Consider the following 18,353-nt stretch of genomic DNA (forward strand, 5'->3'; position numbering starts at 1 on the left):
ATATTACCATTTTACCGTGTAATTTCTTTGTAAATACCTGGCCATTTCTGTATCGTACAAATAATTGGGCCCGCCATGAATATCGGATAGTAGGTTTATAGAATACATGTCATGTTGTTCCTTTGCAGACCGACCCCAAAGTTTGTATCTGTGATCTGGCCAAAGGGAAAGCCTCCGACTGATAACCCTGACTGTGGCTTTGACAACAAGCTTTGTCAATGGCTCTCCAATGGTAATTCCCAATATCACCATGCAACAATAATCTACACTAGTGGCATCCCTCCCTACAGGCGGTAAATCATTGGATCTGATTATTAAAATTCAATGCAGTTCACTCTGAGGACTGCATCCATATAAATACTATTTATACACTGTCAATTTGCTGTCTATGGTTATTTTGCTCATTGCTCACTGTCAGTTGCTCACTTTTCACATTATGTATTCAGAAAAATAATTTGTTTGCAAATGCAACTTGGGACATGTAAATAATTATTAAGCTACTCATTTTGAATCTACCAGTGGCATCTCGTGTGACAATAAGAAGTTTTGTTTACAAAAATTACTGACCCTTTACTATAGAAATAGGATGACTATTGTGATGCACAGTAAAATCAGTTACTGGCCTGCCCTACATCATAGAAGGCCCTTCACCATATAAATATAATTACAATAGTGATACAAAATTGCCATCGTAATTTGGAATGTTCAGTCACTGAGCATTGTGGGTAATGTAGTCATTCTACAATTTCCAAATTGGCCTACAAATGCATACATCATATGCACGGTTACCCATGGCAAAAACTGGGAAAATAAACAAAAATCCAAAAGACAGCAGAATATAGAGTGGCCAGTGACACACTTTTTTTTTTGCCTAAAATTAAGAATATCTGTGCCAAAAAATTGTCGTAGAAGATCATATAGATCGTATTAAAAAATGTAATGTCATAAACCTTCAAAGTTCCATAATGGGGTGCAAATGGCAGACATATTGGTCAAGGGGAAATCCAAATCAGTCTAATTGGAATGAATGGCAGTAAGACATATCAGAAATTGTGTAATAGAATTATTATCAAGCTATAATCTAATCATATAATTATAAATACAGTTTATACATGTTTTTATAAAAAAAAATCTGTATAAATAGCCTCAAAAATAAATGTAAACAGACCATATTATTTATTTATTATCCTCTAAAATGTAAATATTATAATTACCAACATAGAAACTAATTGTACACAGTTTCTTACCTTAATGTTGTCATCCTGATCTCAAAAGCAGAGCTGTCAAAGTTGTGAGAAACCTTTCAGGTCCAGTGGAGGCGAGGCACTTCCTCCTGGTGGCGGCATTCACTTTCAGTCACGGTGCTAAACCTCACAATTTGGTCAAGCCTACCAATGACACATTGGCAACAGTCGTTACTATGTAAATTCAAGATGGTGCTACCCATACCTCTAATAAACCATTGTTCAAGCTCAAAATGTTAAAAATAGAGATGTTTCTATGTAAAAATGCACGTTTAGTATTAGTGGATTGAATACATATATTTTCTTAGCGATACCTCCTAAAGTGTTTCCATTTCACTATAACAGTATTATAATATACATATGCTCATTTTAATGTATATATACATAGCTGTACATTGTGGTCTTGCTGTTAAAGGGACATTACACTCCATAATCAAAGATGATCAAATGTTTTTAAATCTACAAAAATATTCTAACATCAAAATGAATCCACGTCCCATGTCTTTGATTCTGTGTATCAATCCAGCCATATGCCTCAATCTGAAATTAATGGAAAAGATCAGCGCAGAATAAAATCAGGACATTTTATGGTGCTTATGTTTTACATGTATTTAAGATAGAAACATAAGTGTGTCTACACACCAGATGACCTGGGACGTGGTAGTATCTCAATATTAGTCTACAATTGATGTCTGAAAATATCTGGAAACTTTTATGTTGAATTGTCCCTTAAATGGTCACTTTAAAGCTAACCCTGGGCTTTTTTAAATAGATATATCCCTGGTGATCTTGCTGGTGGTGTCCCCTCTCATCGGTGTGTCAGCCCTGGTCTTCATTGGCCTCCTTATGCTGCAGAAGTTCCGGCTGCAGACCAGGCTGGACGGCTCCTGCTGGTGTATCATCAACTACAATGAGATCACTATTATCAAAGAGCCTAAAGTATGAGCCAATTCAAAAATGGACATGTCTGAGATTCCTCTCATCTGAAACATTGCGTATCAATGGAAACCAAAGGGAAAGGGAAAGGGGATGCCTAGTCACTTGTCTAACTGAATGTATTCAAAGTATGTATGTAACTAACAAAAATATGGTTAACGTCTAGGGAGTGCCGGCCCTATCTATGAGCACGACAGCCAGTAAGACTGGAAGTAGAGGCTCCTATCAGACCATCCTCTCCTCCACTAGCTACGGACTGAGAGACAATGCAGGGAAAGAGCACATCTACTCCACTATAGGTCTTTTTCAGGTATACATAGACAGAATACAATCAATATACTCTACAGCCGGATGACTCTGCTGGTTAAATTAACATACTGTTCCACAGCCATGTCATAAATTACATAGATGTTAGCATGAATGCCGTTAGGAATGTTGAAGCAAAACTCATGTTTTGAACTGTTTATCATGTCAGGTGTTATGTATGCATAATGTATACCCCTTTCAAATAAAGGCCCCTACCTGCAACTGATACAATCTAATAGATTAGAATAGAATAGATGTTTTAACTGCCTCTGTGTGCCTGCCAATGTGTTACTGACACTGTGTTACTACCTACCTCTATTTTGTTCAGGGAAATCAAGTGGCCATCAAATACATGCAGAATCAATCTGTCAGCGATATCAGGAAGCCGTCCATCATCGCAGAGTTCAACATGGTAAAGTTGGGTTTCACTAGACTGAAGCCCTTTTGTGGCATTTTCAAACGACACAACATTACATTTTTAGTACAATGCCTTTTTAACTTCTAACCATTTCTAAAGTATAAATCCAACAAACACATGGTTAGTACATTTAGAAAGGTAAGAACTGAGCTTTTGAATGGTCAGCTTATGTAAAAAAAATATTGTATATGTGTATATATATATTGTGTGTGTATATATATATATATATATATATATATATATATATATATATATATATATATATATATATATATATACTGCATATTTTGGGGCAGACCAGGGGGTTTGATCAAGACGTTTACACAGATCAGACACGGACAGAGTTGGATTAGCTCGGTTTCAAGGGTGTTTATTTAAAAAACAAACACAAACAAAATAATGATCTGTGTCTTCTGGACTTTCCTCTCTTGGGGCTTGACGTTCCCCCATCGAACCCTAGTTTGCATTTCTTTGAGTTCGCTGTCAACCCGGCTTGCCTGAGCGCATCCAGCACTGCCTGTGGATGATGATAGCATCCAAATAGGCCGCTGCGTACTGTTGGTGGGGTCGAAGTACTTTGTCCATCAGGTGCTGGAATGTGGGTGGGGCTCCGTGGAGACGAATGGGAGCCCCCGGTACCAATGGTCTCTTTTATACCGTTTCCCCGGGATGGCCGATATGGCCTCTTGTACCATTTCCCCGGGCCAGATGCGGATGTGGTGTTCAATGAGGGTCGTGCGGCCTTGCTTCTCAAAGAACACCGCCATGTGCGGATCGATGAGCTCCCTGAGCACTTGCTTTTGGGTCCTCATTGTTCGGGACCACCACTGCTATCGTTGGCGTCTTGGGTCCCGACCATAACACGGCCAAGGCTGTCCTATGGTGCCACTTCTTCAACAGGTTCACATGGTGAATCTGTTGGGGTTTCTGTCTCCCTGGCTGCCGTGCGCGGTAATTGACGGGTCCCACTTTCTCTATCACCTCGTACGGCCCGCTCCAGGAACTTGCTTTCGGCCGTCGGGATTAAGCCCAACACCTTGACTCCCACCTGGAATTCTCGGGGCTGGGAGAGTGATGGAGTGCTGCATGAAATGACCTAGATTTTGATTTGTTTAACACTTTTTTGATTACTATTTGATTCCATATGTGTTATTTCATAGTTTTGATGTCTTCACTATTATTCTACAATGTAGAAATTTGTACAAATAAGGAAAAGCCCTTGAATGAGTAGGTGTATCCAAACTTTTGACTGGTACTGTATGTATATATATATATATATATATATATATATTTACATAATTGATTTATTATTTACATAATTGATTTACAATATTGAGTCCAAAACAATTGCAGGGAGTTGAAGTTTGTATGCTTATGATTATTCTGTTGTTTTTTTTTTAATAAAAAAAAAAGGTAATCTTAATATTTATTAATAATTCATTATTATTGAAAAGCCCATTTGAAAGTATTTTTGTAAATAATGCTCTGTACTCCCTTTTATAAAACAGTTGAGAGAGATGAAGCATGAAAACTTGGTGCAGTTCTTTGGGGTTTGCATTGACCCTCCAAAGGTCTGTATGGTCATGCAGTACTGCAAGAAAGGCAGCCTGAAGGTAACAGCAAAGGACAGTGATGGTCCGGATTGAAATGACAACAACTTGAACTAATGAGGCCGCCATAAACTATTTATAAGTCCTTCGTAGATGCTTTACAACTGATTTATAAACAAATTCACACTATATAAACTATGTTACAACAATGTATATAGAATGCTATTTGTCAAACATCTGTGAATGCCATATAAACAGTTCGTGAAGGCTTCATAAAGTTTTTAACCCATCCCTTATGTTCCGGGTCAATTTGACTAATTTTTTACATTTTTTATCACTGACATACTTAATCTACTCTCCTAGGTATGAGTCTCAAACTTGTAAAACGCGTAATGTACACACAATAAAACCCTACCCGGTACAAGAAAAGTGACATCCATGATGTTCTGTGTCAATTTGACCCGGAATTTGACCGTGAGCTTGGTCTATATATCTCTTGAACGTTATGTCCTAGAAACAAGCTGCTATCTGCACAGGAATGATGCAACCATGCTGATCACAGTATTTTTTTTCCTACGACGCTCAATGGCTGAGCAACAAAGATCTGAAGTCAATTTGACCCGCAATTTGACCCTTGAACTTGACCATTTTCTAACTCTTGAGGCTGAGCAACACTGATCTGAGCAACAAAACTGAGTTTTGACAAATCATGATTATTCGATCTTATGGATTTCTGACTATTTACATGCATCAAACATTTGGGTCTAAGTTTAGAAAGGTTGGAGCTATCAACCCATGGGAAAAAAATCTGAAAGGTGACATTCTCAGCAACATTTAGATAAGGGGAACTGTACTTACTGTACCTTTTGTGTTCACTGTACCGAATCAAACTGACCCAGAACATAACTTGTGTATAGCCGAATCGAACCTAAGAGAAGGGTTCAAGTTGATGTTCATTTAAAGTGGTACCACTGCTGCTTTTCTTGTATCACTCTGTATGAGGTATCATATTATGTGGTGCGTTGTGTTTAGTAAAAAATGAAAGTTCAGGTAGTACTTTCTCATTTATCTCTGTTTCCCAAAAAACCCTCCCTAATGGACACGACTCAGATGTCAATCATTGGGTTGTAAAGGATTGCTACAAAATGTATCATTTTTGTTGTTTGTGACTGCAGGATGTTCTGAAATGCACTGACATTGAGCTGGATTGGATGTTTAAACTGTCCTTTGCATACGATATTGTTAATGTGAGTAGCAAAATCCCTTTAGACTGGTACGTCCTTTATGTGAACAGGGCTAGACTTTTTCCCGGTTTAGTTTGACACTGTTGATTTACTTGCAGGGGATGGAGTACATCCACAAGAGTAGCCTGAAGTCCCATGGCAACTTGAAACCCAGCACGTGTCTGGTGGACAGCAGACTTCAGGTCAAACTCTCTGGCTTTGGACTGTGGGAGTTCAAATACGGCACTAAACACAAAGTCATCCCTCTGGAAAATCCCAAATTTGAAGGTTAATAGTTCAATTGATCATGGGAGTAGAACTGAGTAGTTTGATGTAATCACTATTCAGGCCAGTGTTTGGAGATGTTTATGAGGCCTTCCTTTATAAGACCTTTATAGATGCTTCAGAAATCATTCATAAGCAAATATCATGCTATATAAAGTAGGGCAAAAGAGATATTCCACATTTGGCAAAGCAACAAATGTAGTGACCTTTTATATTGACCATTATGTAGTATTACTTTGCTTAAAATAATTTGTGAAGCATCTATGTAGGGCTTATGAAGACTAATGAACGCCCTATGATGCCTTTATCAATTGTTGTTTGTGGGACCTTAAATGGACATAAATTATATCAATGTTATATTAAACGTCATGAAATCCATTATGAATGTTGAGACAGAGCTCATGAATGTGTTTATCAATGTATGCCCCTCTCAAGTAAAGTCTTACCACAAGTCGAATTAACCACAGTTTGATGCCACTTTGTCCAGAGATGTACTGGACGGCTCCAGAACTTCTGAGGCAAGACCAGCTCACGTTCAATGGCACACCCAAGGGGGACATCTACAGCTTTGCAATGATTATGCGTGAGCTGATCTATAGCTCAGAGGTGGGTCCATACAACAATATCCAGCTGGAGCCAAAAGGTGCGTTGTTAATTCATTCTAGAAGGTCCTCGAAAACACCACAAATAATCCATCCTTTGTGGGGAAAATAATTGTTTAAAGTGGTAAAACGTTGGATTTGAGCTACCTGAAGTAGATCTAAAAATGTGTGAAATCTGTATCAAGTCCATTAGATACTGGGAAATGGTAGTTTTGTTGTACTTGGTATCACGTTGTGTAGAAAGTGTTTGTGTCTCATTGGTTTTCTCCAGAGATTATCAAGCAATTGCGGGTCCCTCTCTTAGGGGAGCCCCTCAGGCCGACTGTGTGCCCCCAGATGTGCAACGAGGGGCTGGTCGACCTTCTCAAGGCCTGCTGGAGTGAGAACCCTGACTACAGACCCCCTTTTGGCTCCATCAGAATACAGCTGAAGGAGACCAGCCCAGAAAGGTCTGTCGTGGAGAGACCAGCCCAGACTGGGACAGACTTGCCCAGACAGGAAGAGACCAACATGTTGAATGCACCGAGCTGCCTGTCTAAACTACTGGCACACAGCTCGGACACCCATACATACCCCACAAGACATGCCACAAGAGGTCTCTTCACAGTCCCGAAGTCCAGAACAGACTATGGGAGGCACACAGTACTACATAGAGCCATGACTACATGGAACTATACTCCACATCAAGTAACTGATGCAAGCAGTAAAATTTGATTTAAAAAACAGATAAAAAAATACCTTATGGAACAGTGGGGACTGTGAAGCAACACAAACATTGGCACAGACACACGCACACACACACACACACACACACACACACACACACACACACACACACACACACACACACACACACACACACACACACACACACACACACACACACACTATAGATACACACGGCTTTAGTACTGTAGATATGTGGTCGTGGTGGAGTAGGGGCCTGAAGGCACACAGTGTGTTGTGAAATCTGTGAATGTATTGTAATGTTTTTGCCTTAATTTCGCTGGACTCCAGGAAGAGTAGCTGCTGCCAAAGCAGACATTCAGACATTTCTTATATGGTGGGCTGGTATGTACAAAACAATCTTCTTGAGTTCCAGAAGGTTCCATGTTGTAGCTGAAAGGTTTGTCTGCCTGGTTGAGTGATTATCCTCTAAGGGCCAGACAAATTGGTATTCAGCTTATGTCCTCTCAGTGATCTCTTTACCCAGACACAATCTCCAACTTGAAGTGAGGGATCCTCCTTGACATTGTTACTTTTGTTGTAGTTCTTATTTTGAGCATCCTGATATTTCTGTACCTCTGTCATTAGCTTTGGAATTGCGGGCCATTATCAGTCACTTGAACTTGAGGCATTTTTGTGTGAACAGATCTTAAAGTCAATTGATCACAGTTGCTGTGGTCACATTGCTTGTGGCTATGACTCCAGGCCTTTTACTGTACAGGTCTGTCACAACAATCAGGTATTTCTGGTGAGCTAGAGCTGCTTGTAGTTCTCCGAAGATATCTACTTGAATATTTTCCCAAGGTTCCTCAGGTCATGGTATTGGTTGTAGTGGTGGTTTCTCTGGTCTGAGCAATTCTTCACTCAGTGCGCATGGCACACAGTTTTTCAAAAAGTTGGTGACGTCGTCCATCTTTGACCAATATACTTTTCTGCAAAGGAACTGCTTTGTCTTTCTTGTTGCTGGGTGTCCTTCATGTGCTCCAGTGAGCACATTCTCTAGGTGGACCTTTCCATCCTTTTTGCATCTAGGGTAGCACTTCACTTAGTACAGGATCTTGTAGCGCCTCTTGAGTGCCTTTCAAGTGTGATGGCTGCTTGTAACTTCTCAATGAAGGTATGTTGACAGTAACCCCCCCCCCCCCTCTCCCCACCACTTGGGTGAGCCTGACAAGCCGGCCGAGGCATAGAAGCCCGACGAGCTGGCTGAGGCGTGGGAGCCTGACGATCCGGCTGAAGCATGAAACCTGACGATTCCTCTGAGGCGTGGGAGCCTGATGAGCCGGCTGAGGCATGATGGGGCATGGGAGCCTGCCGAGCAAACCGAGGCAAGGAAACCTCACGAGCCAGCTAAGGCGTAGAAGCCTGACTAGTCAGCTGAGGCACCCCCGGTTCCATCGGCGGCGGCATCCGGACCCAACGTCACCACCAAAAACAAAAACACGAACTCCCTGATGCTTCAAATAGGGGTGTCAGTATTCTGTAACGACAGACGCTGGAGACGAGAAGCAAGTACAGGGAGTGAACATTTAATAAAACAAGAACAGCATCTGGACAGGGTGAACAAAACAACATTATGACAATAATGCTGACACGGGGAACCAACCGAGGAACAGACAGATATAGCGGGGCAATCAACAAAGTGAAGGAGTCCATGTGAGTCCAATGAGCGCTGATGCGCATAATGATGGTGACAGGTGTGCGTAATGAAAGGCACGCTTGCCTCCTCGAGCGCCAGAGAGGGCGAGCGGGAGCAGGCGTGACACATGGGCTACTGAAGCATTGCAGGTAATGAACCTAATTCGACCTGGGTGGAAGTAAGCCAGAACAGGCGGTTCTGCTATTGTAGGCACCTTGTCTCTCTTTCTTTCTTTCTCTCGGAGGACCTGAGCCCTAGGACCATGCCTCAGGACTACCTGGCATGATGTCTCCTTGCTGTCCCCAGTCCACCTGGCAGTGCTGCTGCTCCAGTTTCAACTGTTCTGCCTGCGGCTATGGAACCCTGACCTGTTCACCGGACGTGCTACCTGTCCCAGACCTGCTGTTTTCAACTCTCTAGAGACAGCAGGAGCGGTAGAGATACTCTTAATGATTGGCTATGAAAAGCCAACTGACATTTACTCCTGAGGTGCTTACTTGCTGCACCCTCGACAACTACTGTGATTATTATTATTTGACCATGCTGGTCATTTATGAACATTTGAACATCTTGGCAATGTTCTGTTATAATCTCCACCCGGCACAGCTAGAAGAGGACTGGCCAGCCCTCATAGCCTGGTTCCTCTCTAGGTTTCTTCCTAGGTTTTGACCTTTCTAGGGAGTTTTTCCTAGCCACCGTGCTTCTACACCTGCATTGCTTGCTGTTTGGGGTTTTAGGCTGGGTTTCTGTACAGCACTTTGAGATATCAGCTGATGAAAGAAGGGCTATATAAATACATTTGATTTGATTTGTCAGCCCCTCCCCTTAAATCTCAGCTTCTTTAGTAGCTGAGCACAGGACTTGGGTACCAAGGCTCAGACAGCCTGTGAACCAGGGCCCAGCATTGATTGCCAATGGGGTTGGAGATTATTTGTTCAGGGAAAATGGGCACAATGTTTGTAGAGTAGATGGGGACCAAGAGGAAATCCATGATCAGAGAATGGCTTTACCCTCTGCCTAACAGCAGGAACCAGGTTAGGCGAACCAGAGCTCACCTGTGATAACGTGGGGATTTTAGCACAAGGCTCCACCAGGGCACAGAGAGAGGAACTTGGGGAATCATTAGTCAGCACTGGCGACTCAGGGGAGATGGAAACCTCCACCTCTAAGACAAGACGGCCTTCTTTAAGACCCAGCAGTACAGTAGGACCCTCCAGTGGGCCCTGGGCATCGAAAAGTAGGCACTCCTCTTTTGGGACAGGAACAGTCACAGGAGTAGGGCTGTTACGGTGACCGTATTACCGCCACACTGGCGGTCGCGAGTCATGACGGCAGTCAAATTCTACATTATCTTTTAGTCATGGTAGCTAGACTTCCCCAAGCTCTGATGTTGATGATGGTCATTAGTAGCCTACCAATCTTGCTAACTTCCTTGTACTGCCTGGTACTCAGCACTCTATTGTCTCTCTAATCACTCTGACATAAATGCAAATGTAATGAAAAATCTAATAAAACAGGAGGATACCATCAGCTTTCTACGGGCTAGGACTACTATAATTATTTCTCAACTTTCCTAATATTAAGCACATTGCTTTTCTTTACCACAGGAGTATAAACCCGTCTGGCTAGCATGAAAATGGACCACTGGGAAAAGTGTCCTCCATTCGCTATTTAAGTGCATACTGTAGATTACTTTTTTTCCCCCACTGCCTTGTTTCGAGACAGGTGCATGATATTGGTCCCTTCTAAATCAAAACAAATGTCACACATATATTATTTAGTATGTATGAAGACGAGATTAAATCAAGAACAGTCTGATGGGTGAAAATATTAGCCTATCACTAATTGTGAATTATGCCAAGCTTGTGTTTAAAAGGCAAGAAACAGCACGCCTTTTTTGGCGACATTTTCTAATCATAGTCTCACCTCATGTGAAGGCCTATATGTTTTGATAAGGTTTGTATCAATAACGTCTTAAAATTAAGCACATGAATCCAGTTTACAACGGGTGTAGAGCCTAATTGGCATACATATGCAGCGCTTGAGTTTCAACTTTGTGGAAGATCATTTTCATCCTAAACATGGTCGATCGATATTTAGCCTGACGAAAAGTAAATGTGGACGGAATTGAGCTATCCGAGAGAGCCATGTGAGTGAGAGGTGCTTCGGAGAAATCAGCCTGGAGAAGGGAATTATAATTATTTTATTCAGCCCGAGGGTACAACGGCCACTGGCCGCAAAAGGGATGGATTTTTTTAAGGGGCATTGCGGCCACACAAGGGGGATGCTGTCGGGATATTCAAGGCATTAGCAAGTGCGTGTCAAATTATGAATGAGAGATGAAAGGATGTGCAGCCTGTGCAAATAACAATGCAGAGCTCATGCCTTTCATAGGACTATATTTTCAAATCATTATTGGAGTCGCATCATGCACACTTAAATTGTATTAAAGATACAAACGTTGGGCTATATGTTTTGATCACAACTAAAGTTGCATAAATAACTCTATCAAGCATATAGGAAGACCTGTTTCTTTGTTAACAGCTCAACACAGAATAGCCGCATGTGCGCACTCACTCAGAAATCTTTTGGAGAAAACATCCTTTCTACAGTATTTTATTCAGCTATGTTCAATAGTAATCTTCATACTACAAAATAATATCAAATAATGCCGCGGAATTCTAAGCAAATCTTGTCTGCTAAATTAACTAGTGTAGCCCACAGACATATGGCAGACCAGGGCCTAACATCAGGACAAAGAGTATGCTATTCTGTCCTTCTGAAATAGACTACATTTTCTTCATGTCATGTTTCTTCAGACCTATCTAAAATACATAATGGATTGATTGTGATGGTGTAGGCTATGGATTTATTATACTTTTTTTTTTAAATGTAGATGTTCCAAAAGTCTGCGTCAGGGGCTTGTAGGCTATGTGTGGAAGCCAGGAGACGCTAAAGGTGTTTATGTTAAGTAAAGATCAATTACCGTGAGAAGGCAGTTATTTGCTTGACAATCACCAGGCTGACTACATTTAATGACTGCCACAGCCCTAGACAAGAGAAAGCGTTTGAAGCTCCCTCTCAGCTGGAAGAGTAGGGGACACCAACCCCTCAGAAGAAGGTGTCTCCTCGATAGTGTTAGGTTCTTATTATCAGAGTAAGAACTCAACGGACACCATGAAAGCTTAAACCAAGTTTATTTGCCCATTTGGTCAAAACAGCTGCATCAGACTAAAGACATATTCACACAAGCGCTGATATGTAAACCCTTTCTCCTATGCTGAGTCTCCTCCTACACATCTCAACAGCCAATGCATCTCTGTTGCTAGACAGAACCTTAGTGATAGCAGCACTTCCTCACTTCATCTGACCTGACCTCTGCCCCAAAGTGCTCACTCCTCCCTAACTCGCGGCTGTCATGTTGACTCGTACCAGACGGTGTCTTTCCTTCTCCCATAGGATCCCTGATGGCTAACAATAACATATCCTGACATAATGTAAATGTTATAAGTCATCCTCTCTCCCTCAGTGAAAGGAATAGGTATATTTCATAAGTCAAGAAATCAGAACCCAACAATGGAAACCAGAGCCTCAGACGGCTCCAGCTGCAGGTCTGAAATGCCAGGAACTGGGGTGGCCCACTTACAATCCGATGTGCAAGCAGGTGGCGCCACCTCCTAAAAACTCCAGGAGAAACAACTGCATTTGGTGGTACTCCTCACATGGCAAATCAGTAGGGTAGGACTTACACCAACCCGGCCGTGATGAATGGCAGGACTGGCTGAGTAACTCAATGATGACAGCTGTCATCATTGACTTCCGGCGCCGACAGAGATGGCCGCCTCGCTTCGCGTTCCTAGGAAACTATGCAGTTTTTTGTTTTTTTACGTGTTATTTCTTACATTAGTACCCCAGGTCATCTTAGGTTTCATTACATACAGTCGAGAAGAACTACTGAATATAAGATCAGCATCAACTCACCATCAGTACGACCAAGAATATGTTTTTCGCGACGCGGATCCTGTGTTCTGCCTTACAAACAGGACAACGGAGTGGATCCTATGCAGCGACCCAAAAAAACGACTCCGAAAGAGAGGGAAACGAGGCGGTCTTCTGGTCAGACTCCGGAGACGGCCACAGCGCGCACCACTCCCTAGCATTCTTCTTGCCAATGTCCAGTCTCTTGACAACAAGGTTGATGAAATCCGAGCAAGGGTAGCATTCCAGAGGGACATCAGAGACTGTAACGTTCTTTGCTTCACGGAAACGTGGCTTACTGGAGAGACGCAATCCGAAGCGGTGCAGCCAACAGGTTTCTCCACGCATCGCGCAGACAGGAAAAAACATCTTTCTGGTAAAAAGAGGGGCGGGGGCGTATGCCTTATGACTAACGTGACATGGTGCGATGAAAGAAACATACAGGAACTCAAATCCTTCTGTTCACCTGATTTAGAATTCCTCACAATCAAATGTAGACCGCATTATCTACCAAGAGAATTCTCTTCGATTATAATCACAGCCGTATATATCCCCCCCCAAGCAGACACATCGATGGCTCTGAACGAACTTTATTTAACTCTCTGCAAACTGGAAACAATTTATCCGGAGGCTGCATTCATTGTAGCTGGGGATTTTAACAAGGCTAATCTGAAAACAAGACTCCCCAAATTTTATCAGCATATCGATTGCGCAACCAGGGGAGGAAAGACCTTGGACCATTGTTACTCTAACTTCCGCGACGCATATAAGGCCCTGCCCCGCCCCCCTTTCGGAAAAGCTGACCACGACTCCATTTTGTTGATCCCTGCCTACAGACAGAAACTAAAACAAGAGGCTCCCACGCTGAGGTCTGTCCAACGCTGGTCCGACCAAGCTGACTCCACACTCCAAGACTGCTTCCATCACGTGGACTGGGAGATGTTTCGTATTGCGTCAGATAACAACATTGACGAATACGCTGATTCGGTGTGCGAGTTCATTAGAACGTGCGTTGAAGATGTCGTTCCCATAGCAACGATTAAAACATTCCCTAACCAGAAACCGTGGATTGATGGCAGCATTCGTGTGAAACTGAAAGCGCGAACCACTGCTTTTAATCAGGGCAAGGTGTCTGGTAACATGACCGAATACAAACAGTGCAGCTATTCCCTCCGCAAGGCTATCAAACAAGCTAAGCGCCAGTACAGAGACAAAGTAGAATCTCAATTCAACGGCTCAGACACAAGAGGCATGTGGCAGGGTCTACAGTCAATCACGGACTACAGGAAGAAACCCAGCCCAGTCACGGACCAGGATGTCTTGCTCCCAGGCAGACTAAATAACTTTTTTGCCCGCTTTGAGGACAATACAGTGCCACTGACACGGCCTGCAACGAAAACATGCGGTCTCTCCTTCACTGCAGCCGAGGTGAGTAAGACATTTAAACGTGTTAACCCTCGCAAGGCTGCAGGCCCAGATGGCATCCCCAGCCGCGCCCTCAGAGCATGCGCAGACCAGCTGGCCGGTGTGTTTACGGACATATTCAATCAATCCCTATACCAGTCTGCTGTTCCCACATGCTTCAAGAGGGCCACCATTGTTCCTGTTCCCAAGAAAGCTAAGGTAACTGAGCTAAATGACTACCGCCCCGTAGCACTCACATCCGTCATCATGAAGTGCTTTGAGAGACTAGTCAAGGACCATATCACCTCCACCCTACCTGACACCCTAGACCCACTCCAATTTGCTTACCGCCCAAATAGGTCCACAGACGATGCAATCTCAACCACACTGCACACTGCCCTAACCCATCTGGACAAGAGGAATACCTATGTGAGAATGCTGTTCATCGACTACAGCTCGGCATTCAACACCATAGTACCCTCCAAGCTCGTCATCAAGCTCGAGACCCTGGGTCTCGACCCCGCCCTGTGCAACTGGGTACTGGACTTCCTGACGGGCCGCCCCCAGGTGGTGAGGGTAGGCAACAACATCTCCTCCCCGCTGATCCTCAACACTGGGGCCCCACAAGGTTGCGTTCTGAGCCCTCTCCTGTACTCCCTGTTCACCCACGACTGCGTGGCCACGCACGCCTCCAACCCAATCATCAAGTTTGCGGACGACACAACAGTGGTAGGCTTGATTACCAACAACGATGAGACGGCCTACAGGGAGGAGGTGAGGGCCCTCGGAGTGTGGTGTCAGGAAAACAACCTCACACTCAACGTCAACAAAACTAAGGAGATGATTGTGGACTTCAGGAAACAGCAGAGGGAACACCCCCCTATCCACATCGATGGAACAGTAGTGGAGAGGGTAGCAAGTTTTAAGTTCCTCGGCATACACATCACAGACAAACTGAATTGGTCCACTCACACAGACAGCATCGTGAAGAAGGCGCAGCAGCGCCTCTTCAACCTCAGGAGGCTGAAGAAATTCGGCTTGTCACCAAAAGCACTCACAAACTTCTACAGATGCACAATCGAGAGCATCCTGGCGGGCTGTATCACCGCCTGGTATGGCAACTGCACCGCCCTCAACCGTAAGGCTCTCCAGAGGGTAGTGAGGTCTGCACAACGCATCACCGGGGGCAAACTACCTGCCCTCCAGGACACCTACACCACCCGATGTCACAGGAAGGCCATAAAGATCATCAAGGACATCAACCACCCGAGCCACTGCCTGTTCACCCCGCTATCATCCAGAAGGCGAGGTCAGTACAGGTGCATCAAAGCTGGGACCGAGAGACTGAAAAACAGCTTCTATCTCAAGGCCATCAGACTGTTAAACAGCCACCACTAACACTGAGTGGCTGCTGCCAACACACTGACACTGACTCAACTCCAGCCACTTTAATAATGGGAATTGATGGGAAATGATGTAAATATATCACTAGCCACTTTAAACAATGCTACCTTATATAAATGTTACTTACCCTACATTATTCATCTCATACGCATACGTATATACTGTACTCTATATCATCGACGGTATCCTTATGTAATACATGTATCACTAGCCACTTTATACTATACTATGCCACTTTGTTTACATACTCATCTCATTTGTACATACTGTACCCGATACCATCTACTGTATCTTGCCTATGCTGCTCTGTACCATCACTCATTCATATATCCTTATGTACATATTCTTTATCCCCTTACACTGTGTACAAGACAGTAGTTTTGGAATTGTTAGTTAGATTACTTGTTATTACTGCATTGTCGGAACTAGAAGCACAAGCATTTCGCTACACTCGCATTAACATCTGCTAACCATGTGTATGTGACAAATAAAATTTGATTTGATTTGATTTGATTTGTAGCGTCGATGGTTTCTTCCTCCCCTAGCAGCCACTCCCACCAGGCCTCAGCCAATTCACATTACAATGGCCATACTTAACTCATTAATGCAAACAAAGGTTATAATTAGCATAAACATTAACATTCAGTTACTCACTCCTTAACTCAGGCAAATGTCAGAAGGGCTGGCCCATTTTTTGCTTAGTGGGCCTGTCTGACTTGTTGTTTTTGTTGCACAAAATTATAATTATCTGGCTAATAATGGGGCCTCAATTAATAAAATGGGTTGGTGTGTTAGCAATGCAAGAGGTGGTTTTTGGTCCCAGGCATCCCTTGCCTAAGCTAATGATGTTTTCACTATGATTATTGTTTTCCTCACCTCACGCAATATCAGTCTATACCGTGTATCGACTCATCTATTTTATACTTCTCAGTCATGTGAATATCCTTGACAACATGGTGAACAAGTTGGAGAGCTATGCCAACCACCTGGAGGAGGTGGTTGAAGAGAGAACCAAACAGCTTACAGTAGAGAAGACCCGGTCGGACAAGCTTCTCTCCAGTATGTTACCAAGGTAACACAGGCCTTCTACCTACAAGCATTTGGATTATGTAAAAATAAACATTCCAAGATAATTACGCTACAAATATTGAGATTTATAAGATACTATTTTTGCAAAATTCTGTGCTGTTTTGTGGACAGAAACTTTTGTGGACAGAACATTGGTGTAACATACCCTGTATGTATATTTAACCCACTCCATTGACTTCCCTGGCTTGACTAACAGGTACATAGCGGACCATCTGATGGCTGGGAAGTCGGTGGAGCCTCAGGGTTATGACATGGTGACAATCTTTTTCTCGGACATCGTTGGCTTCACCACCATGTGCTCCATTAGCTCCGCCCTGGAGGTGGTCACCGTCCTCAATGACCTCTACAGTCTCTTTGATGAGATCATCAAGCTCTACGATGTCTACAAGGTACATTATACCTGTACAATCATTTTAAAGTGTTAGACAGACCCCAGTGTTTTGGGGTACCACTTCACCTTAAGTGACACCATTAACTCACGTAGTTATTAGGGCATGGTCAAACTTTATTGAAGGTTACCTACATAAGGAATTCATAACCCCTACATAATGCATAAGCAGTAAATACGCATTTTAATAAGTAACTTATGAAATGCTGATGTAGGCTATTGTTTATGAATACATTATGGGTTCTGCATGTGCCTACTGCATGTGACTTTCCCCAAAAAAATTGTGTTACCGCCTGAATTTAAAATTGATTCAATTTAGATTTCTGTCACTGGTCTACACACAATACAACATAGTGTCAAAGTGGAATAATGTCTTGAGTCAAAAAGTATTCAACCCTATTGTTATGGGAAGCCTAAATGAGTTCAGTAGTAAAAATGTGCTAAACAAGTTGCATAATACGTTGCCTGGACTCACTCTGTGTGCAAAAATAGTGTTTAACATGATTTTTCAATGACTACCTCGTCTCTTTACCCCACACATACAATTATCTGCAATTTAACCTTTATTTAACTAGGCAAGTCAGTTAAGAACAAATTCTTATTTACAATGACGGCCTACCCCACCAAACCCTAACGACTCTGGGCCAATTGTGCTCCACCCCATGGTTCTCCCAATCATGGCCTGTTGTGATGCAGCCTGGTATCGAACCAGTGTCTGTAGTGACGCCTCTAGCACTGAGATGCAGTGCCTTAAACCGCTGCACCACTCAAGAGCACCCAGTAAGGTGTGGTGGTAATTCTAACCAAGTGAGAGAGACTTTGTTATTTATTCAAACAATCAATCTTTATTTTATTATAAATTAAGAATTGCAATAATGAAGCTGGTCAACGACCACCCATCGGTAATTATTGAGAGCCCAACAAGAATATTTGAGTTACAGCTCTTTATAGCAAAGTATATATTTCTGAATGTTCATGACAAACAACAGATGTGTATAATTATACAAAGGTACATTATGCTATCAAGCAACAGACAGCGAGATTTACATTGTGCCAGGTTTCTGTCTCTAGGTCATTTACTGCTCGTTTACACAGGGTTATATTCTCCTTAACACACAGATACAAATCATTCAATGGAATGCAGGCTGTAGGTTCTATCAC

At 42.8% G+C, this 18,353-nt stretch overlaps 1 protein-coding gene across 1 annotated transcript in view; it reads left to right on the plus strand.

The window, feature by feature from the left end:
* The window catches only part of LOC139367289 (guanylate cyclase 2g), a 63,823-nt gene that overhangs the window by 36,316 nt on the left and 9,154 nt on the right, over positions 1-18,353 (plus strand). The window contains exons 9-19 of the mRNA XM_071105513.1: positions 129-232; positions 2,017-2,183; positions 2,347-2,490; positions 2,815-2,898; positions 4,413-4,517; positions 5,630-5,701; positions 5,797-5,965; positions 6,450-6,605; positions 6,836-7,013; positions 16,647-16,787; positions 17,001-17,193. Coding sequence (XP_070961614.1) covers positions 129-232; positions 2,017-2,183; positions 2,347-2,490; positions 2,815-2,898; positions 4,413-4,517; positions 5,630-5,701; positions 5,797-5,965; positions 6,450-6,605; positions 6,836-7,013; positions 16,647-16,787; positions 17,001-17,193 — 1,513 coding nt within the window. The remainder of the gene's footprint in view (positions 1-128; positions 233-2,016; positions 2,184-2,346; positions 2,491-2,814; positions 2,899-4,412; positions 4,518-5,629; positions 5,702-5,796; positions 5,966-6,449; positions 6,606-6,835; positions 7,014-16,646; positions 16,788-17,000; positions 17,194-18,353) is intronic.

Source organism: Oncorhynchus clarkii, chromosome 16 (assembly GCF_045791955.1).
Source record: "Oncorhynchus clarkii lewisi isolate Uvic-CL-2024 chromosome 16, UVic_Ocla_1.0, whole genome shotgun sequence".
In the NCBI taxonomy this organism is placed as follows: Eukaryota; Metazoa; Chordata; class Actinopteri; order Salmoniformes; family Salmonidae; genus Oncorhynchus; species Oncorhynchus clarkii.